The 24,723-nt window shown below is 38.1% G+C and overlaps 1 protein-coding gene across 6 annotated transcripts in view; it reads right to left on the minus strand.

Annotated features, from left to right (window-relative positions):
* GPM6A (glycoprotein M6A) overlaps positions 1-24,723 on the minus strand; it is a 238,020-nt gene that overhangs the window by 20,292 nt on the left and 193,005 nt on the right. For all 6 annotated transcript variants that reach the window (XM_043893732.1, XM_043893735.1, XM_043893733.1 and 3 more), the window contains exons 2-3: positions 19,066-19,258; positions 11,542-11,698 (exon numbers count right to left, since the gene is read on the minus strand). In XM_043893732.1, coding sequence (XP_043749667.1) covers positions 11,542-11,698; positions 19,066-19,258 — 350 coding nt within the window. The remainder of the gene's footprint in view (positions 1-11,541; positions 11,699-19,065; positions 19,259-24,723) is intronic.

The raw sequence follows: 24,723 nt of genomic DNA on the forward strand, positions 1-24,723 counted from the left end.
AGAGATCTGGTCATCTAGCAGTCTTGTTGGGTGAACGTGAGCTGAGGGTCATGGCCTCTGACAGTGGTTTCCAACCGTGGACACACAGTAGTATCATCTGGCAAATCTGAGAAAGAGATCAGGCTTTGCCCATGACAACTGTATCTGAATTTACAATATCTTTGCAGACAATTTTAATGGGCATCTGACACGAAGAACTACTGCTCTATGGGAATCAATAAAGCTCTCATGAGTACATTTGATGTGAAAACTTCTCTGATATTTTCCTTAGCCTCTTCAGGGTACCACACCTGAAGTCAAAAAAAAAGAAAAAAGCACAGTTGGAATGATTTGCCAGAAATCCATGCCAATGTCAACAAAATAGCCAAATGTGTAGATGAGTGAGGGACTAATATGAACCAAATTTGAAATCAAGATTTCGCAGATTCAGCACTATTGAAAGTTTGGGCCAGAATATTCTTTGTTATGGATTGTATTGCAACATGTTTAACAACATCCCTGGTCTCTACTCAATAGACAATAGTTACATAACCAAAATTTCTGTGTTCCCTGGGGGGAGAAGGCAAGGAGTGGGGAAACGGCATCTGGTTGAGAGCCACAGCTCTAATACGAAGCAAATGGACACTTGAATATGCTATCACTAAGAGTGCAAAATGAAACAGTACTAACAATATTGAACTCAGTAGGCTGTGAAAAACACACAGTGTAAAGTTTACTGAAGAAAAAAATTACTCACGTTATAATGTAAATTACTTGAAAATATGCAATCATCATTATTGTCAACATATGGCCTAAAACTATCTTGGCACAAGTGGTGATCAGAAACTTGCTTTTAAAAAAAACTATTTGCCATGTTTATACCCATTTTATCCATAACTGTCAAGATGTAGAAGCAGCTAAAATGTCCTTCAGTAGCTGAATGGAGAAATAAACTGTGCTACATTCAGACGATGGAATATTATTCAGCTCTAAGAGAAATGACTTATATAAAGCCACAGAAAAACATGGAAGAACCTTAAATGCATATGACTAAGTGAAAAAAGTCTGAAAAGATTACATAACGTATGATTCCAACTATATGACATTCTGGAAAAGGCAAAACTATGGAGACAGTTAGAGGACAGGTGGCTGCCAAGGGTGGAGAGAGGGGCGCGAACAGGTGGAGTGCAGGATGTTCAGTGTCATAAAAGTATTCTGTTTTACTCTATAGAGGCAGATATGTGTCAGATACGTGTCTAAACTCACTGCATGTGCAACACCAAGAGTGATGTCTAGGGCAAATTATGGACTTTGGGTGATTATCATGCATCAGTGTCGGGTCATTGATTGTAGCAAATGTACCACCTGATGCAAGATTTTGAGAGTGAAGGAGGCTGTTTATATGTCGGGGTGGGGGATATTTAGGAAATTTCTATTAATATATTTTCTGTTCAATTTTTCTCTGACCCTAAAGTTGCTCTAAAAAATAAAATCTATTAAAAATATACTAATTGTAATGCTCTTCTTTATTACCTTGCATTGGTCTTATGCATTCAACAAATCAAACTAAAATGCTTCAGAATATAGTACAGGATTCATCATGAGTTTGCGGTTGCCCTATCTGACACTTGGATGATTGCAGTATTCTAAACAGTTCATTCTAATTTGCACCCTTCAGGTTACTTATAGAGCTTCTTTCTATTTTCCAAACCCTTGATCAAAATCCTTTACTTTTTAATTCATTAATAATTAAAACGTCCCCTGTGTCAACAGTGTGTACTATACAAGGCCTTGGGTATATACTGGTCAACAACGTCTTTCAAAGATTTTAAGCACTCTCTGAACAAACACTGTAAGCCATCCATGTTCATCAATGTGCTCAGCATGTGTGTGCTTATGGAGGCTTTACTTTTTCAAGTGAAAGCAGAATTCAAATCAAATCAAATTATATTAGAGATAAAAGCATCGCCAGCCTCCTTTCCAACAAATATTACCATAGAGGAAATTACCCTTTAGTGAATGCTATTTTATTGTCAGTTACTTTGTGAATATCTGAGAAATGGTCTTCTGACCAAGAATCCCAATATAATAATACTAGGCTTAGACATGGGCCTTCCTGGTAGCTCGGTGGTAAAGAACCACCTGTCAATGCAAGAGATGCGAGTTCAATCCCTGAGGGGTGGGACTTGGGGTGGGGAACATCCCTTAGAGAAGAATATGGCAACCCAATCCAGTATTCTTGCCCGGGAAATCTCATGGACATAGGAATCTGGCGGGCTACAATCCATGTGGTCGCAAGAGTTGGACACAACTGAGTGACTAAACCACCACTACAACCAGGCTTATTCATTCCTCAGTGAGCTTTTGATTTTTATATCCTTAATATATATCATCTCCCCATAAAGTAATTAAAAAACATAAACTATGGTTGCTAATCCTAAAATGAGAAAAAGAGATAAAGAAATTGAGTCTCAAAAATGTGGTAAAATTTCATGTTTTGTAAAACGTTACTGGTTTAGAGGCAAAGTCAGAAAGATGTAATTCCTTTTTTCCCTAAAAGAAATGATAAAATAAAAATCTTTTGTGTGGAGATTATTCCCAGTACAGTGGGCATGAGCCTTCTGATTGGAAAAGACAGGTATCTACTAAACAATAAGTATTGGCTAAAGACTATCTGTAAAAGATAAAGAACATTACAGCATACTAACACATATATATGGAATTTAGAAAGGTGATAACGATAACCCTATATGCAAAACAGAAAAAGAGACACAGAAATACAGAACAGACTTTTGAACTTTGTGGGAGAATGTGAGGGTGGGATATTTCAAAAGAACAGCATGTATACTATCTATGGTGAAACAGATCACCAGCCCAGGTGGGATGCATGAGACAAGTGCTCCGGCCTGGTGCACTGGGAAGACCCAGAGGAATCGGGTGGAGAGGGAGGTGGGAGGGGGGATCGGGATGGGGAATACATGTAAATCCATGGCTGATTTATATCAATGTATGACAAAACCCACTGAAAAAAAAAAAAAAAAACAAGTCAAAAAAACAAAAACAAACTATAGTCCACCTAGAGGGATGGGATGGGGGAGGGGGAAGCTTCAGAGGCTTGGGATATATGTAGACATGTCTGATATATGTTGTACAGCCGAACTTAACATTGTAAAGCAATTATACTCCAATAAAAAAAATACTTTAAAAAAAATAAATAAATAAAAGCCATGATTGAACACAGCAAAAAAAAAAAAAAGACTATCTGTAATCCACAGTTATCACTGAATCCCCAATCCAGTAGCCTGTTTAAATTATAACTCTTACATGTATGGAAATATTTGGCACATTAAAATCAATCGAACCAATTTAAAAAAACATATTTCTATTTGCTGTGTCACCTGAACATATAAAATCGAGGTTACTCACAGCAGAAGCAGTTGCTGTGAGTGAATGGATTCAGATGCCACATTAGGATTCACAAAGTCTACGAATTGGAGGATATTTTCTATCCTTAAGGTGAATATCTAGCTTTATTATAAAATTTGATTAAAAAATCTATATGTGAAAATGACTTCATTTAAACTAGAATATCTTTATAAGCAGAAATTGAAAATTCATTAGTTATAGATATATTTCCTTAGAACTTTTCAGTTCAGTTCAGTACAGCCGCTCATTCGTGTCTGACTCTTTGCGATCCCATGGACTAGAGCACGCCAGGCCTCCCTGTCCATCACCAACTCCCAGAGTTTACTCAAACTCATGTCCATTGAGTCAGTGATGCCACCCAACCATCTCATCCTCTGTTGTCCCCTTCTCCTCCCGCCTTCAATCTTTCCCAAGAACTTTTCAGTGGGCATCAAATTATAAAATTTAACTTTATATTAACTAAATAAAAAACAGGGCTTTAAATATTCTGTAAAAGTGAAAATGGAATATTATCCTGCTATGTACAATTAATCTATGATAACTGTATTTTAACATATTTTCCCCCATGTTTTATTTTATTTAGTTATTTTCGTTCCACTGCATGGCATGTGGTATCTTAGTTCCCTGATTGGGGATTTTACACTTACCCTCTGCAGTTGAAGCACAGAGTCTTAACCACTGGACCTCCAGGCAAGTCCATTAACAATTTATTCATTCTGTATAACTGAAAGTTTGTACCCTTTGATCACCGTCTCCCCATTTCCCTACTCTCAGCCCCTGGCAACCACCATTCTACTTTGTGCTTTTATGTGTATAACAGGACTGTTTTTAATAGAACTATTTCGTTTGGGAAGACATGAATCAGAGAGTGTTACTTCAGGTCTCTAGCTTCCTTTTTCAACAATGCATTAAATGTATGAGAAATGATGTGATGAGAAAGTAGTCTCTGTAGTGTTCCTTCCCAAAGTCCAAAGCCCCAGTTCAAATCATGAGAAATATACCAGGCAGTTTTCAATTCAGGTGCATTCTATAAAATGCCTAACTACTACCCCCACAAAACTTTCTAGACCATCAAAAACAAGGAAAGTCTTGGGAAATGGCACAGATCAGAGTAGCCTAAGGAGAAATGACTAAACTGTACCATGCTATCTGTACTCCCCGAGCGGGATACTAGAAGAGAAAAAGAACGTTTGGTTAATAAAAACTAAGGAAACCGACCTTGGAGGGAAAGTTATGACCAACCTACACAGCATATTAAAAAGCAGAGACATTACTTTGCCAACAAAGGTCCATCTAGTCAAGGCTATGGTTTTTCCAGTGGTCATGTATGGATGTGAGAGTTGGACTATAAAGAAAGTTGAGCACTGAAGAATTGATGTTTTTGAACTGTGGTGTTGGAGAAGACTCTTGAGAGTCCCTTGGACTTCAAGGAGAGCCAATCAGTCCATCCTAAAGGAGATCAGTCCTGGGTGTTCATTGGAAGGACTGATGCTGAAGCTGAAACTCCAATACTTTGGCCACTTAATGCGAAGAGCTGACTCATTGGAAAAGACCCTGATGCTGGGAGGGATTGGGGGCAGGAGGAGAAGGGGATGACAGGGGATGAGACGGCTGGATGGCATGAGTTTAGACTCGATAGACATAAGTTTGAGTAAACTCCGGGAGTTGGTGATGGACAGGGAGCCCTGGAGTGCTGCGGTTCATGGGGTCACAAAGAGTCAGACATGACTGAGCAACTGAACTGAACTGAAGGAAACCGAAGCATGGACTTTAGTTAACAGTAATGTTTCTACATAGGCTCACTAGTCATGACAAATGTACCATGCTAAAGTAAGATGTTAGTAGGGAAAACTGAGTTTGAAACTCTCTGTACCATCTTCATGGTTCTGTACATCTAAAACTATTGTAAAATTAAAAGTTTATTTTTGAAAAAATGCTTTAGGATTTTAAAAATATGTGTGTGCGTTAATTACTTAATCGTGTCTAACTCTTTGCGACCCCATGGACTGCAGTCCACCAAGCTCCTCCATCTGTGGGATTCTGCAGGCAAGAATACTGGAGTGGGTTGCCATTTCCTTCTCCAGGGGATCTCCCTGACCCAGGGATCGAACCTGGGTCTCCTTCATTGCAGGTAGATTCTTTACCATTTGAGCTATAGGGAAGTCCTTTAAAAATATAAGGAGCATTTCACAAAGCATTTCATGAATGTTATGAAATTATATCCTAGGATGATCTGATATATAGAGAAGTCTAATGAGAATTAAAATGCCACTGAATATACAAATGTAAAAAAGAACAATTTAGCAGAAGAGTATATTTCATGATTTGAATAATCAAAAGAACAAAAATGAACACAAAACAAAACCTTGGCTCAATATTTTTGAGAAGTTATTTTTATTTGAATTCAATTCCAACCACGACCTATGGTGACTGGAGAGGAAGCAGGATGATTCAGACTTTTTTTTTTTTTCTTCCAGTTTTTGCTTTCTAGCAGTTTTAAGTATTTTGAATTAAAAATTCCAACACTAGATTTACTTTTTATAAGAAATTTTCCCATTCTGTCAATGTCATCTCTAAGGCTAACCGAAATTTTTTGTTCATTTTTATGCTCGAAACCTAAATAGAACGAGACCATGTTTTCTGTTTTTGCTATAATTTATGTACCAGCACAGTTAATGACTGCATGGTCACACTGAGATTGGTCCACTGTCCTGTATTTACAGTCCAGTTCTGAAACCATAAGTGCACGCATGAGATCTACTTCAGATACTTGCGGCAAATATTTCTAAATATTACCACTATGCTTGAAGCAGTTTATGTTCCCCCATCCCCCTTTATGCCCTACTGAGAGAGTGCTAAAGTGTATTGCTATAATCTGAAAAAAAAATGATGTTGCCTTCTTGAGGTTAGATTTAGAATATCCTAGAGAGAGACTAAGCCTTATCTGAGGAACTTGGCAGTCTTGGATCAATGGTGTCATTATTTTTTAAAATTCACTTTTGAAGACACTGAATTTAAGAGATAGACTAGAATGCAGAGTTACTTGATGACAACTTTACTTAGAAACTTACCTTAAGACTCTTTTAGAGGTTGTCATCAAAATTGACTACTGAGTTATTTCACCTTGCACAGAGCATCCTTGTCTTATAAAAAGAGATAATTCATGATTTTGGATAAAAGTCAAGGTTAAAATGCGGACATCTCTGCCATGAAAGAACTTTCCAGTCACCAATGAATGATATCACTAAAATGGAAGGGGCTGGTGAATTATTAAAAACTCTCACAGCCAGATAATTCTCCCATGAAATTAGCCCAAATAAAACATAAATGACAAGGCAAATCTTGATTATGAGGTTAGGGAGGGACCCTGTGCCACAGGCTTGAATGCAAATCTGACTCCACTACCCACCATGTACTCATCTCTTGGTAGCAGATTCATCATCTGTGAAATAAAGGTAATTATTAATATTTACATCACAATAATACTGGTACCTACTCACACAGTTTGGAGGATTAAATATCCTACTATTTCGTAAAGTCCCATGCATAGCAACTGGCATATATAAGTACCTAACAAACATTTCCTATTATTAATACTGGATTTATTATTAAAACTTAACTTAAAGTTAGGAAAATGAGCCATGAGTCATGAAACACTCTGTAAAGGTAATTCTACAGAATATGTCTCATGAACACTAGTCTAATATGCTGCAGTCAAAATCTTTAAATATCTGAGGCTAATAGAAAAGATTAAAATAACAAATACAGCTGGTCTTCCTTTTTGACATCCTTGAATTTAACCAATGATGAATGGAAAATATTTTTTAAAATATGCCAGAAAGTTCCAAAAAGCAAAACTTGAATTTGCCACATGCCAGCAACTATTTTATAGCATTTATACTGACAATTACAGAGTTTATATTGTATTAGGTATTATAAGTAATTTAGAGATGATTTAAAGTATATGGAGGGATGTGTGTAAGGTTAAATACAACACTACACTGTTTTATATAAGAGACGCAAGCATCTGTGGGTCTTGGTCTCTATAGGAGTCCTGGGACCAATCCCCTCAGATACAGTGGATGACTGTAAATACATATGCTTCTTTACCTGTAAAATGTGGTAAAAAGTAACAGCTTATTTTTGTTACTTTAAACATTGTGTGTGCTTCCCAGGTGACGCAGTGGTCAAAAATCCACCTGCTAATGCAGAAGATACAAGAAACATGGGTTCAATCCCTGGATTGGGAAGATCCGCTGGAGTAGGAAATGGCAATCCACTCCAGTGTTCTTGCCTGGGAAATCCCATGGACAGAGGAGCCCATGGGGTCACAAAAAGTCGGACATGACTGAGCACACACACACACACACAATGCAACATAAACACTGTGTGTGGCATACTGTTGCTCTTATAAGACTGTTGCTGTTCGTTATGAGTCAAAATTGTGTTCCTCTGAAATTCATATGATGAACTCCTAACCCCCCCGTACCTCAGAATGTAACCTTATTTGGAGACGGGGCCTTTGCAGAGGTAAGCAAACTAAAAATGAGAACGCTAACCCAGTGTGACTGGGGTCTTCAGAAGGGGAAATCTGAGTAGCAGACATGTGGACCGAACACCAGGTGAAGATGAAGCTGTGGTTGGGGTGATGCTTCCACAAGCTTGGATCGCCAAAGATCACCAGCGCCCACCGGAGCTTAGAGGAACAGAGCTTCCTCATGGCCCTCGGGAGGAACCAGTCTTGCTGACACCTTGATCTTGGACTTGAAGCCTCCAGAAATGTGAGACAATACGTTTTTGCCGTTTAAGCCATTCAGTTCATGGTACTTTGTTACGGCAGCCCTAGCAAATGAATGCATATACTTTAAAATTTTTTATTGTCTTATAGAATACTTAGAGCAGGTAGATTTATCAAAAATAAATATATTAATTTCCAAGGAAAGTATCACATTTAAGAACTCCGTTACTTCAAAGCTGTTGGGCTTCAAAATCTGATGTGTCAGAACTAGCCATAGATAAAATTTGAGATCCATATTGCTGTCATAACAAGAAACTTTTAGAACAAGATAACTTAGTGATGGGTGTAATAAGTATCCCAAGATTTCAAGATGTGAGCCACTGAATAGCTCCCAAGTTGCAACCAAATAAATGTATTTTTTGGTTTAAAAACTTAATGGGGAAGAAATTTAAAGGAAAGAAAATATTTCTATATTTATCAAATTTAAGTTCACATTTAATATATTCAGCAACATTTGACTTGTACTCATGTTGGTGCCATTTACTACTTAATTTAGATAAAAATTGTTACTTAGAAGAGTTAAATAAATTTTCACATGTTTTTAGTAAACTAGTGGTCCTCACCCCTAAAAGTTAATACCATGCTATTGTGTTTTATGTGCCTCACATTTAGAATTTCTAGGGACAGCATTAAAAATCTGAAATAAATTTGAAGTAGTCTTGATGCTGCATGACAGAAGTGCATAATGCAGGTCAAGTTATGTTTTCAAGAGATTCATTAGGAAACGAGAATAGCATTTAGCATCTTCTATTCAGAGATGCAATGCCTCTTTAAAATAAATTGCATTTATGCATTGGGCACAATTCCATTTTGTGAGCAGAAATCAGTTACTAGTGACCACTTTACATTTTATACAGCATGAAAAAACAGGGGTAGAATAATACTTTTCTTTCAGCACTAACTTTGAAAGCTAATCCTATACTATTATAATACGGTTGTTTCAAAAAGTTTTTTTCCACCTGTTAATATCACTCAGAATTCCAAATAGAAACTCATCAATATATTTTCAAGAAGACATTTGTAAAGCTAAGGAAGACTGATTAAACAGGCTAACAGGTGAACTCATAAAACAAATAGTAGACTGTAAGATACTATTTAACTATAAATTGGGGGGGGGGGGTGGAAAGCAGCAGAATGGAAACGAGAAAGAAAAAAACCTAAGCAGCAGGACAGTGTGACTGATAAAACATTATTATTTTTCCCCTCTGATTCCATGGAGCCCTGAGTCCTGCAGGGAGCTGGGTGAGCGGCGGGAAGAGAGGCTGGCAGGGCTGTGCCCTGCGCGGTCCGCAGCTGCCGCTGCCCACCTCCGGCGGCGGAGCTGGTCTCTTTCTGCAGGCGCTGGTCCCCCGCCTGGAGCCCGTGCTGGGACAGCCCAGGCCTGACTCAGCGCCCTCCCTGCTGCACTGATGCTTCTGCAAAACCCACAAAGTGCAGCTCTGCTTCTGCCCCGGTTCCGCTCGTTCCCGCGCAGGGGGGTGCTCTGGAGCGGCTGGGCTCCGGTGTGGGTCCCCGCCGCCTCCCTCTGCGGGAGCCCACGCCGCTGCCGCCACCGTTCCGGGCTGCTAAGTGGGACCGGTACTATTATAGAAAAAAATGTGACTCCTGGGTTTGCTTGAAAAATCCTTATTTGAGATATCTTTGAAATGTTTGAATGGCAAGCAGACAATCATTCATGACACATAGGCGGTTTCTTCCAGGACCTGCGTGCAATCCTATGCAGAAACTTCACAATCTCAGTGAAACAACAGTCAGCTGCACTCTTCCTGGCACCAGGTCACTCCTCAATGGTAAAAGTGTGCTCAGAGACCCTTTCTCTCTGTGATTCTAGCGCTTCAGAATGAGGGACTCTTCGAGCTAGACTGCGCTTTAGAGATGATCTAATGTCTTTATGATATAAGAGAGAAACTGTGATCTGGAGGAGTTAAGTGATTTGCTAGGACACACAGTGGTGTTATAATGATACTGTCCTAATTATAAGAAAAAGTCTATCATTAACTGAACCCCTCATACTCTATTGGCACAGTATTTGTTGCCGCTTAGTGACTAAGTCATGTCCGACTCTTGCGACCCCATGGACTGTAACCCGCCAGGCGCCTCTGTCCATGAGATTTCTCAGGCAAGAATACTGGAGTGGGTTGCCATTTCCTTCTCCAGGGCATCTTCCTCACCCAGGGGTCAAACTCACGTCTCCTGCATTGGCAGGTGGGTTCTTTACTGCTGAACCACCAGAGAAGCCCTTGGCAGAGTACAAGAGAACCTAAAATCACAATGTCCCTTCTTAATAGAGAAATCCCTTACGTATCACTAAAAATTGGCCCAGTGAATATTCATATCTTACTTATTAATCCAAGATCTTTAACTTAACTTCCTTTGGGTCTGTAATTTGATATTGCCGACCCTAACCCTGAGGTATTACAAAAACCAGTGTTCTCCAAAAGAGCCTTACAAGAAATTATTGCAGAGACAACAACAAATACCCATAACATGGGCAAACTATTTTCTCATGTTATTATCATTGTGGACACTGAGCGAATAATACAACTTTTATGAGCTGGTGGAAAAAACAGTTGGTGTTTTCGAACTTTTCTGTAAGACTGAAATAAATGACACCATCCTTATTAGAGACACCTTACATAATAGGAAATATATGCTGTAATTAAATATATATTCTCATATAATATTAGGAAATAAGAAAAAATATGTTCGTTAAAAATGGAAGCTCCCAAGTTTGTGAAAATTATTCTGCACAAACATATGAAAGTAATTTAAAGCATATTACTCTTAATTTTCATGTCATGTGGTTAAATTTTCTGCACGGCATTATCTTGACTATAAGTTTGATTTACCATTAAATATCAATAAAAATTTAAAACCTAAATAAGTATAATATATGGTAATTCTTACCTTACATCAAAACTAAACAGAAGTTACAGTTCCCACCCAAATTTACAGTAAAATATAGAAACATATATTTAAGGAGGAGAAACACATTTATCTATAAATTGCAGACGGATTTGTCTATTATTCTAAACATTGTATGAGAAGCCCAGGGTCATTTGGAAAAACAAAATATAAATCAGTCAACAGTTTGCTGCCTCCAGAAACAAAACGAGTTGTATTGCACATGATTTGAGAATTTGAACCTGAATTTTCACATGTAATAATCTTAAATTAGAAAATAATATCATTAAAGATTTTAAATAGCCATCACAGGAGGGAATGTTACTGTGTTAAAAAATATATATATTACTTCCATTTCTGGCAGATGAACACAAACACCAGAGTGCTACTTAAATAAACCCGCGTGAAGCTCTGAGCGCAGACAGAGAACGTACCCACGCGCTCACGCATCTGCCGCAAGTGGTGATTTTGAAATCCCCGTAGAGATCTTTGATAGCCCCGGTCGTGAAGAAGCCTTCCACCATCAGCAGAATGCCGTACACAAAGAAGGCAGCTGCAATTCCGTAGATGACATACTTGAAGATGTCAATCCTGGAAGGAAAGAACAAGTGATTTAATTCAGCAACTCTTTACGGCTGATCCACAGCGGCGGACGCCCACGTGCTCAGGGTCCTTTGGAACGAAAGCTATGGAATATTTATGTTCATGATGAAGGTTGGATTTTTAAAATATTTTTCTTTATATGCCTAATGCTTGTACATTTTCTTCTGCCACTTCCAGGATTTGTTGGTTCCTCTTGTTTCTAAGTTTCTTTCCCTTCCACTGCACCACCCCCTCTCCCCTGGTTCACACCAAGGTAGCCCTGGGTGAGTAGTGGATCATACTGGACTTTGCTGAGATGAATTTGATAAGTAGGATAATTACCATATACTTTTTTAAAAATTATGACAAAATAGCAGATACAAAGGTTTAGGTATACAACACTTGAGTTTTTAAGACGTTACGACATTACAAGAGGAAGAAAGCTTTATGGCTAATGATGCATTTGTTTCTGATAAAGTTACAATGTCATATTTTTCTTATAGTCAATTGTAATTATGTTTTATATCACACTTACTGTGATGGTTTCATCACTAATAGTTTTTGTTGACAATAATGAAAAAATTATGGTTTTATAGCTAAGTTATAATTTTGACAATTAAACTTTTAAGGTAGAATCACTAATGGAATATTATGTAATGGGATTAACTGGGCCTGAGCCAAATTATAGAATAATTCCACAGAGAAATGAGAAAGTATTTTTTTCTCTTCTGACAATTGAGTGCCCATGTATTGAAGGGGGAGAGAAATACGTATTGTCTATAAATTGCAGATGGATTTTGTTGTTGTTGTTGTTGTTATTCTAGATATTGTATGGGAACCCCCAAACCCTTTGGAAATTAAAAAATCATAAATTAATCAGTTTTTCTGCCTCTAGAACTAGTAGTTGTGGAGCCATAGTATGTGGACCCATAGTATGAGGAGAGATATACATATTAGCTGCAGTTCTGTGTTTGTGGTCTTCATATCCATTTGAAAGAGAATTTCTCTTTATTTCACTGGCCAAACTTGATTTTTACTCTCCTCAATAATTAAAGTGAGTGTAACAGATAGGGTGGCAAGAAATGAAGGACAGATGCTGTTGAGTTTATACAAAGGGGGAAAGAGTGAATAGGAAGCTCGCTTACACTGATGGAGCGTTAGAAACTTTGAATGCTATGACAATTAAAAAAAAAAATATGTAATAGCATAAATGAACTTGTTGCATGTAAAAAGAGCAAGAAGAGTTTGCTAACATTCAGTGTACCAGAGCGATGGTTTAGTGACTGATTCCCACTGTCTGAAAAATCTAAGTATTCCACAATTCTCTGTCATGGGCAATGAGGCAGATGACATGAATTGCATCAGCCTGATGCAACTGCATCATGCGTGTGAAACAATCTGAGGATTTCAACATTCAGATCCCATCTGACATCACTAACACTTTGAAGAGTTTAGTTAAACCAAACTTGTATGGGTTTGTCGATACAATGCTTAGGTTAAAATAAGCTATTTTAAAATATATTTTAATTTTTATTTGAGAACGAATTCACATTTAAAAGAAAAGTTGCAGAAAATGAATAGTACAAAAAATCCTGTAAACCCTTGATCTACTTCATGACATTTTCCCTCATTTACCTTGTGTTTTTCTCTTTGGGGATAATTTTATCTGAATGGAGGGAAATTCTCTGAAGTACAATGATCGATCTTAAAGAAATATAATGTTTATAAAATAGACAGCCAGTGGGAATTTGCTATATGAAGCAGGGAGCTCAAACCCAGTGCTCTGTGATAAACTAGAAGGATGGGATGGGATGGAAGGTGGGAGGGAGACTCAAGAAGGAGGGGACATATGTATACCTATGGCTGATTCATGTTGATTCATGGCAGAAACCAAGAGAATATTGTACAGCAATTATCCTCCAATTAAAATGAATTTTAAGAAGAAATATAATGTTGATAGAGTACTTGTGTCAAATCTATAATTGTATTCTATATACAATTCTATATATAATTTTTATTAACTGGACTGACCCATAGCATTTCCCCCTTGCAACGTGGGATCCAGTCCAGAGGTAAGTACTGCATTCGTTTGCCATGTTTCTCCCCAGTGTCCTTTAGCTCAGAACATATCTGCAGCCTGTCTTTGTCTTCGGGACACTAACATTGCTGAGGAATACAACCCACTTCCTCCTTCCTAAATACACTATTCTTCATCTGGGGTTTATCTGATGTATCCTCACGGTTAGATTCGGATTATTCATTCTTGGCTACATACTAGGTAGGTGATAACTCTGTCCATCTGATACTATAAAATTAGTAGTAATGCTGATTTTTATCATTTAGTTGGTGATGTTTGATTTCTGTACTGACTTCTGAGTTCTTCTCAAAACATCCTCTGCCTGTCTCTCATAAGGATATATGGGATTGCTTTTAGTGCCTACCTGAATACTGCAGGATAATTTTCTCTTCCCAAGATCTCTAACTCAAAACCATTTACACCATATAAGGCAAAATTCACTATTTTTGCCACGTAAAGTAATATTTATAGGTGTTAGGGATTAGGAAGTTAGTGTATTTAGAATGAAGCATTTGTTTTTTAATGTATTGCAGTAGCCAAGATTGCTTTTTTTCCCTCTTGTAACAACTGTTGCCTGTAAAAACTTTTTCTAGGCATAAAAATATAAGTAACTTTTAGAGATATATGAGCAAAGTAAATATGCCTGTACAGTTCTTTCTGGAGGTACTTCTGATCCCCTCTTTTTTTACTGTGAGAAGGATCCATGTGGGCATAAGCAGCAACTTGGGACATGAGAATATATACGCACCGAAAGGCAAAGCATCTTCCTGGATTCAGAGACTAGAGATCATTTTTACAAAATCTAAAAAGTGCACCCCGACAACCTCTTACTGATTGTCTTTATTTCAACTTCACAGTAAAACTACTGTGTTCCCTAAAAGATCCTAAGAAGTAGGAATGGGTGCATTTTTCATAATGGAGTAAGCGTCACAGTCCCAAACCCAGGATACTACTCACTGAAGCATTCCGATTCAGTCACAAGAAAACCGTGAATAATCTCTGCTTCTGTTCCACACTGTTTTGGATGGACTAGCCCATCAGAGGTCATCCTGTATTATATAATCACAAGGTCCTAGTGATCAGTGAACCAGAGATGCAGGAAAGTCAGGGTCAGATGCAGAGAGAAATCTGAAGATGCTCCATGGCTGGCTTTGAAGAGGGAAGGGGGCCCTGAGCCAAGGATGCAGGTGCCCGTGGAAGCTGGAGCAAGTGAGAACATGGATTCTCTCCTGGAGCCACCAGATGGAGCGCAGTCCTGCCAATCCCTTGATTTGACCCCATTTCAATAAGCCCAGTGAGATCCATTTCAGACTTCTGACCTCAAGAAATGTTAAAAAACAATAAATATGTTTTTCTAGTCCACTGGATTTGTTGTAACTTCTTATAGCAGTAATAGGAAGCTACGCACTGCTATTACAAACATCATTTAAGATAAATCCTTGGGCAGTGTAGGTCATTTCTCTGGGATAAATTCCTAGAAATTTTTAAGGTATGTATTGTGAAAATAGTGTCCAGAAAGTCTGTGCCAAAATAAAAATTCATGGATAACTAGTAAGAGGGTCTATTCTCTGTTTCCCAATACTGAGAATTACCATTTAACTTTTCTAATAAACTGATAGTTTAAAAGCAATGGCATTATCATTTTAATTAATTTTCTTGGTTTAGTGGTATGGATAAACATATATTTACAAGCTATTAGTCATTTGTATTCTATAAGAAACATGTTTTTATATTTGCCAATTATTCTACTAGAATATGTATCCTTTTCTTGAATTTATTCTATTAAATCTAGGAAATCTTGTAAGTGGTAAACATATTTCTCAGTTTTTAAACACCTTTTAACTTTTTATAATACTTTAATGAGTAAAATTTAATTTTTATTATCTCGAATCTATATATTCTTGTAATTTCTTGTATTGTTTACATACTTCTTGCCCCTTAAATTTTAAATCTATACTTAAATCTATACTTAAATCTGTGTGTATGTGTCAGTTGCTCAGCTGTGTCTGACTCTGTGATCCCTTGGATTGTAGCCCACTAGGCTCCTTTCTCCATGGAATTCTGCAGGCAAGAATACTGGGTGGGTTGCCATTCCTTTCTCCAGGGGATCTTCCTGACCCAGGGATTGAACTTGTGTTTCCTGCATTGCAGGAAGATTCTTTACTGTCTGAGCCTCCAGGGAAGCCCCATTTAAATCTGAACTTTTACATATTGGTTTACTCTTAAAGTTTAACTTTAAATCCATCTGAAAAAATTCTGGTAAAAATGTGAGTAGGAACATAATTTTGTATGTACTTATAAGTACTTATAGGTACGTCTGTGCCAACGCCATGTGGTATCAATTATTGCAGCTTCTCAACTTTCTCTACTTCATTAACCTGATGCATCCTCGAAATCAGCTCAAGTACTAACTACCATTATCTGATTCATATCTGTTGGGTCTAATGTTTCTGAACTGTGGTGTTGGAGAAGAGTCTTGAGAGTCCCTTGGACTGCAAGGAGATCCAACCGGTCCATCCTAAAGGAGATCAGTCCTGAATACTCATTGGAAGAACTGATGCTGAAGCTGAAACTCCAATACTTTGGCCACCTGATGCGAAGAACTGATTCATCTGAAAAGACCCTGATGTTGGGAAAGATTGAAGGTGGGAGGAGAAGGGGGAGACAGAGGACGAGATGGTTGGATGGCATCACCGACTCAATGGGCGTGAGTTTGAGTAAACTCTGGGCGTTGGTGATGGACAGGGAGACCTGGCATGCTGCAGTCCATGGGGTTGCAGAGTCAGACACCACTGAGTGACTGAACAGAACTGAACTGAGTCTAATGTGGATGGCACTTTGCTAACGTATCTTTCCTATGTCAGTACAAGAGGAAAAATAATTTGTCCTGTTCTAGTTTGTGTTCCTAAAGATTATCACAGTGATTTGCACAGAGTATAACCCTGTAATATTTGCTAAATGAATTAATTAAAAAACAAACCAGACTAAAGACTGTCTTGAAAAAAAATATGAATATTTGAAAAGAAGTACATGGTAGAAGTATAGTAAATTCAAGGAGTTTTAAATATATTTCCATACTTGATATTTGTAATAACCCAAACAGCAAAATAAACACTAATCCTAAAGTAACTGTTCTTGAATAAAGAAGACTGAGGTTTAGCAAGTGAATATAGATTGTAATGTGTAATAGGTAAATATAGACTTTATTTTCTTGAGCTCCAAAATCACTATGGACTGTGACTGCAGTCATGAAATTAAAAGATGCTTGCTCATTGGAAGAAAAGCTATGGCAAACCTAGACAGCATATTAAAAAGCAGAAACATTACTTTGCCTACAAAGGTCTGTATAGTCAAAGCTATGGTTTTTCCAGTAGTCATGTATGGATGTGAGTTGGACAATAAAAAAGGCTGAGCACTGAGGAACTGATGTTTTTGAACTGTGGTGCTGAAGAAGATTCTTGAGTTCCTTGGACAGAAAGGAGATCAAACCAGTCAAAGTTCAAGGAAATCAGTCCTGAATATTCATTGGAAGGACTGATGCTGAAACTGAAGCTCCAACACATTGGCCACTTGATACGAAGAGCAGACTCATTAGAAAAGACTCAGATGCTGGGAAAGATTGAGGGCAGGAGGAGAAGGGGACAGAGGATGAGATGGTTGGATGGCATCACTGACTTGATGGACATGAGTTTGAGCAAGCTCCGGGAAATGGTAAAGGACAGGGAAGCCTGGCGTGCTGCAGTCCATGAGTTGCAAAGAGTTGGACACGACTGAGCAACTGAACAACAGAGATTGAAAGCATCTCGGAATTGGAGGTTCATTACTAGCCTTGTCTAAGCACATTCACTGACAGCAAATCACTACATTCTAAGGAGCCCATGTGTTCTTTAGAAAACTCTGACTTCTGAAAACACTGCCACTTCTCAGCCACTATGTGACCTTGGATGTACTGCCTGGTTTAGTCATACCCAGGAGTTACTGGTACACATCTTCCCTCTGTGTTTTCATGAACTGTTTGCCAATAGGAAGAGGGTTTGAATTCATTCGCTAGCTTCAAAGGGCTTAGGATAAGGGATTTTAGTTATTTGAAATATGAAAAGAGAGAATTTGAGCACTTGCTTTTATTCCAATCTAAATGGCATTCTTCTCATGCCAAAGATGCATTATTGATTTCACATTTCACTCCCAATATAAGAGATCAAAGGTTAAAGTTCCAAAGTTAGCCTATGACCTCTGATTTTTCTGCTGCACCCGCATATGTGCAACCCTGTGGAACTTTCATCAAGGTTTGTGCTCTATAAAGGTTTGTTGTGTAAATGTCAAATAAACATGCTGGCAACTGGTTTTCAGTAGACTTATACAGTCAATCATTCCGTGCCACTTATTAAGCTTCTTATTTCTTCCAAACTTCTATAACTAAAAGTTAGCCACTTTGGATGTAGCCTAAATATAGAGGATCTGTAGATCTTAAAGACATCTGTGGTAGCTTAAAATAATGCACAGTGAAAACATATTTTGTCCAGTGTAGGCTGAGATAAAACTAAAAAGAAAATGTCAGTATTGTCACATTAAAATATATCTGTGGAATCATTTGCTTAAGGCTCTTTGCAAACCAACATGTAATAATCCAAAGCATTTTCAGATAGTTTAATTATATTCCAAATGATGAGTATCATTCATAAACTTTCAAGGATCAATTCATGTTATATACCTAATTCAGTGTTAATCGATAAACTGTCTACTACAGGCTTAAAAAATTCAATTTAATGGATAACGCTGAATTTTCAGAATTTATAAAATAAAGTTACACTGGGAAATATAAGGGATATAATTTCATTATTTCTTTTTTCATTATTTTTAAAATTTTCTATTTATTCATTTCCATTTGTCAGTGACATTGACGAAGTTCTAAATTGATGCTTCAGAGTTAGGGGCTATTTTAAAATAATTTACCTTCCTATCTGAGTGTCTAATCAACAGCTACCTCCTTTTAATCATTATGTCTGTGTATGGTTTGGGGGTGAGGCATTATCACACACATGTTTTGTTATGTTTCTTATTTTATGACCAATCTGTCTCCAATCTTAAGTGCCAATATATTTTAGATAAACATGAATTATTTCAATTTTTCCTGAAAATTTTGTTATCATTATGTCCAAGGGGACATGCTTTTTACCCTCCCTAAAAGTATTTTTTCTTCTATAAAATACTGCCTCGCGTATCTCTAGACCCGTTTATTTAACACACAGCATTGAGCACATACACTCTCAAAATGAGAAGCGATACCAGAATGACCTACATGGTAAAGACGTCCAGTGTATCCCCAGCAGTCCTGGCCATCTCAAAGTAGGTTTGCAGGATGTTGACAGTTCCAGAAAGTGCTTCATGACCACATCCACAGAACAGGGCAACCCCAGCATACAGCAGGATGGTGGCAATCAGAGAGGCGTAGGGAATGCCGCCCAGGCATTTAATACAGCACTCAAAACACCCTGCAAAAGACCAACAGAAAAAAAAAAATTAGAAATTAATATTCCGTGTTAATCTAATGAAACTTTTTCTCAAAGGAATATGGAGCATATTATGTATTGCATTTATAGATGACATCAGATCAACCACACAAATCCAGTCCTATGGTGTCCTGGAAAGTATAAAAATCAAATTTCTTAACTAGCAACCATCCTCCACAGGCAAGAGAAGGCTTACTTCTGCTGGGGGTTTCCTCTTCTACCCCAAAATTACAGAAGCCCTTCCTTCTCAAATCAGATTTACATTTTTTTTTTTTTTTTTGGCTGCTCCACAAGGTATGTGGGATCCTAGTTTCCCAACCAGGGATTGAACTCACGCCCCCTGTGTTGGGAGTGCAGAGTCTCAGCCACTGAACTGCTAGGGAAGTCCCAGATTTCCTATAATAATTAATCTTCACTATACATGCATATCATTCTATCTTGACTGTATTGCTCTCAAATTTCACATTCTGGTTTTTATTTCCATGACATTTATTCTTTTCAACTCCCTGGGCTTGTTTCTTTTACACAGTGAGTCAAAACCTGTTAGTTGTGTGTGAATCCAATTTAGTGAACGTTGACCAGCATTTATTAAAAGTGAAAGAAAATGCAGGAAGGCACTGCATGCAGGAAGGCACATTACTTTTGAATCACTTTGAGTTTAGAAAAGAGAGACCTGAATGGGTTAGGGACTCCACCCCTCTGTGTTTTAGGGTGAGGTTATTCTTCTGAATTAATCATTTGTAAAAGAGTGACAATAAAATGGACTCAAATGGTTCTTGTGAGCATTAAATGAGCAAACAGAAAATAGTGCATGACATAGAGTAACTACTCAGTGAATGTTACATCTATCATTATTGGATATATCTGTAACTATTATACAGATTAATTATTATTATGTTGTAATATGGTTTCCAAAAATCGTTTGACCACAGTAATTATTTTTGCTTTTAGAAGTTTCATCATTTTAGTCTTCTATTTTCAAAAGATGGCTTTAAACTAGTCTGAAACATCATTTAACCTTGGTTGTTGATATTCAAAGTAAGTATCAGAACTCTCTAGTCAACTCAGATATGTTCTTCTAAGGCATTAACTAGAAATGCCTGGGTATATATGTTTTGCCACAAGAAATACTGATGAGATACTGTTTCTCAGCCACTGCTGAGAAAGGGAAGTTCAGGTTAGATGGGCAGCAAGCACGGAGGAACTCTATCAGTTTCACCTCTGTTCCCCACTGCTTCCCCACACATATCCTATTTCAGAAAGTTCCTCTGACCTATCCTCTTTTGGAAATTTTGGATCAAATTTCCTTCTGTAATGCTGAAACCAGTCAAACTCTCTCCATGTTATTGACTTTTCATCTCTTCAGAAACTAATAACAAATAACATTGGAAAATGGATTGTTATGTACTGTACTTCATTCATGGGAAGATCTGTGTGTTGTTTTATCTATAATGTGTATATGTTTATAAGCTACATATGAACCATGCAGTGATTGCAAAGTTCCTGTGTGAGGTAAATTTACATTCAGAGGGGAGCTAGTCTGCGGTTTTAGTGTTCATTGAACTAGCCTCCTTAAGAGAATTATGGATCATCTTATCTGTCCCAGGAGAGGTTAAAAAAAGAAATTTGAACACCTTCCCACTTCCACAGCTCTTGCTAGCACAGGCAAAATTATTTCCTGAACATTCCTCCCCAGACACACATGATACACACAACACACATGTGCATGCAATCACAACACACATGTGCATGCACACACATACACACACAATGTGGTTAAGTAGAAAAGGTTAGAACATCTTGCCACCTCATGTGATAGGAAGAAATTTCACTGGTAGATGGGTGAGACCAGTGTGTGGAATATCTGAATGTCACTGAACACAGTTTTGAGTGGAGATTAACAGGGTAGCAAAAAAAAAAAAAATCTTTGGACTGTTTAAAAATAAAGAAAAATCCTAAAATTGGTACCAACCCAAAGAAGAGCTACTCTTAATTTTGGCAAGTGTCCCAAAAAGCCCCATTATCTCAAATCCTTGTCCTTCATAGTTTCTCTCCTGATTTTTCTTGAAGGATCTAAATGTGTGGCATTTCTACTGCAGACACTGAGGTGTCTGATTAAAGTATCCACGAAACCCTTAGGAACAGGAGTCAAATATACAGGAAAGAGTCCAAACACTGAATTCATAGATAGGAATTACCTTTTCTGATCCTACACCTCAAGCTTCTAAGAGAGTAAAGATAAATTGTGACTGTCTCAGGACCCAAGGGAGTGGTAGGCCCACTGGTGGTCACCAGACTGTCATGAGTAACATGGAAACTCACAATACCATATGCAAAATAGATAGCAAATGGGAATTTGTTACACGACTCAGGGAACTCAAACAGGGGATCTGTAATAATCTAGAAGGGTGGGGTGGGAGGGAGATGGGAGGGAGGGGACATGGGTGTACCTATGGCTGATTCTTGTTGATGTCTGACAGAAAACAATAAAATTCTATAAAGCAATTATCCTTCAATTAAAAAATAAAGTGGCAAAAAAAGAATTTCTGATTAATTTTGTTACTAATTCCAGTCAGTTTCTGCTTATTTCATGTTTTCTCTGTTGGACCAATTCTAGCCTACAAGCAACCAAGCCTGGTTGCCTAGATTCTATATATGTGGTGGGAGGGGAAATGCTCTTTGTGCCATAGTCTGTGTAGTATAAAGTATAAAGTGAAAGTGTGAGTCGCTCAGTCACGTCTGACTCTTTGCGACCCCATGGACTGTAGCCCACCAGGCTCCTCTGTCCATGGAATTCTTCAGGCAAGAACATGGGAGTGGGTAGCCATGTCCTTCTCCAGGGAATCCCCACCCAGGGATCGAATCCAGGTCTCCAGCATTGCAGGCAGATTCTTTACCATCTGAACCACCAGGGAAGCCCAAACATCAAGTATAGCTTTCATTGAAAACTGCCTTTTAAATTTAGGAAAACATGAGAGAAATTTCAATACTGAGTAAGCCCAAATCGACAAGCCTGAGTTAACGGGCATTTCCAGATGAGCTTAAAATCTCCAAATTAAACAAATATTTCTTTAACTTTCTATTTAAATGCTGTCACTTAAATCCCTCAGACTGATGATACCCTTATGGATAAGTACCAACTCCTCTAAACCTCCTTTACCGTCAGATCAGGTTATGATCTTTCCATTTCAGTCCTGTGAAGTGACAGTCACTCAGTCGTGTTCGACTCTTTGCAACCCCATACACTATACAGGCCATGGAATTCTCTAGGCCAGAATACTGGAGTGGGCAGCCTTTCCCTTCTCCAGGGGATCTTCCCAACCCAGGGATCAAACCCAGGTCTCCCGCACTGCAGGCAAATTCTTTACCAACTGAGCTACTAGGGAAGCCCCATTTTCAGTCCTGATCCTCTGCAAAACTTTTACTCAAAGTAAGAAACTTTTGATGCACATTTTGCACTCGTAATGGGCTGGGTTCTGATCGCCCCACTCTTCTGAGACCTGAGTTGCCTATTGGCTTTTAAAGGCGGCTTTCAGAACTCCCATCTGGGGAAGCAGTGCACCGTTTCGGTCCAGCTGCCAGAATCCCACGTAGCTGCTGGCAGGGGAGCTTCTTTCCTCCCACAGAGAGAAGCAGCCTTGGCAGAGCAGCAGAGTTACCATGGCAACTGTGCTCCGGGGCCCAGGAGATGCTCCCAACAATCATCTTCTGAGGCTGAGGATTCTGCTGCCACCATTGCCATGTTTCTTACTGTGCCTCCAATGAGAAAGCACGCTCTTAAATGATACCAGGGAAAGCATAGTAGGTGGAGGGCTGGCACTGGGGAAAATACCTTTTCTTGAAAACTCTATTAAAAACAATAAAATGACTTTCCCAAGGAAACATTTCCAATATTAGATATGATGAAAGTAGGGCCACTGATTCTCAAAGAGAGCTGATGGTTGAAATCCTGAACCCAGAATTTACATGCTGTAGACATACCTGTATACACAAACAAGCATTTCTACAAGAAATCTACAAGAAATCTAGTTCCTGTTTTTTTGTATTTTCTCATAATGAATTAATGCTATGTTCTTACTGTCACATAGAAGAAGAAATTACTAGACTTTCTTTTCAATACACTCTGAAATATTAGCAACTGTATCAAAATTTCAAAGAAGATAAAAGCTGTATTATATATTAGTCTATAAAAATAGTCTATTTTTTTAAGTGAGACGTATGCTGCTTAATTTTCTTTCATTCAAACATTGTGAAGTAAACACAAGCCTTTTCTCACTCCACAGAGTGCACCAAAATAAAGGGAGAAAAGTCTAAATCAACAAGAAAGAGAGCAAGAGAGACAGAAAACCGAGAGAGAGACCAACAAAACGGAGGGCCCTGGAAGGGAGACTGATGTGAGGCTGACGAGAGACTGGCAATGTACTCACTGACTATTTTTTTCCAGCATCATTTACCAAAGAGTTGATTCTTTATCTTCCAACCTACCAGAACACCTTTGTCATTTCCAAGTAGCCACAGAGGTCTGAGTCTCTGCGGGCGGTCTAATTCTGTTCAACCATTGGTCTATCGTCTACTGGTCTGTGCCCCAGCCTTGGAGCTTATCTTGGTTTGTTGTGGAGAAAATTCCCTCAACTTGCTCCTCTTCCTCATGTGTATCATGCCATTGATGGCCCTATTACACTAACATACAAATTTTAGAAACAGTTTGTCTGATTCCACAATTTACATTATTGGGGTTCAGATGGGTATTTTCATAATGATTGCATGTCTAGAAATTTTGCAAAACCAGTTTTTGATCCTCTGAATTATTTCAGTTCTGTGAATTATTTTGTGTTGATAATTATACCATCTGTGAAATTTTTGAGCTTTCTTTTCATTATTTGTGCCTTTCTACTACTGACCTTTCTCTTGACACAATTCTCTTGTTTGACCATCAAGCATTATGTATGCTATTGGTTGATTGGTTAAAAAGGTATCTTCAGTTTTGAATTCCATAACTGGCTTTTCCCCATCTGTCGAAATAATTTTATGTTTTTCTTTTTATCTGCCATTTCAACATTTTTTTCAATTTTAAATTAAACTTGCATCCTTGAGAAAAACCCAACTGAGTCATACTGTATTTTTTAATATGTTGCTGAATTTGTCATGCTAACATTTTGTTCAATGCTTTTGTATGTATCAGTTCATTCCACAAATAGCTGTCAGGCCCTCACCAGGTGCCAGATACTTTGCGAATTGCTGGTGCTGTGGAAGGAAGTCAAATAAAAAAAAAAAAATTCTGCTCTGGTTCTAGAGGTGGAAGACAGACAAATGAGATGCAGAAGTAATATGTTTAAGAATGTGAAAAGTGCAAAGAAAAGCAAAATATGGAAGAGGGGTAGGGAACATTGGAATAATTCAGGGAAGGAATAACTGAGATGACAAATTTTAAAGGATGGGAGGAGGTA

Source organism: Cervus elaphus, chromosome 32 (assembly GCF_910594005.1).
Source record: "Cervus elaphus chromosome 32, mCerEla1.1, whole genome shotgun sequence".
Lineage (NCBI taxonomy): Eukaryota > Metazoa > Chordata > Mammalia > Artiodactyla > Cervidae > Cervus > Cervus elaphus.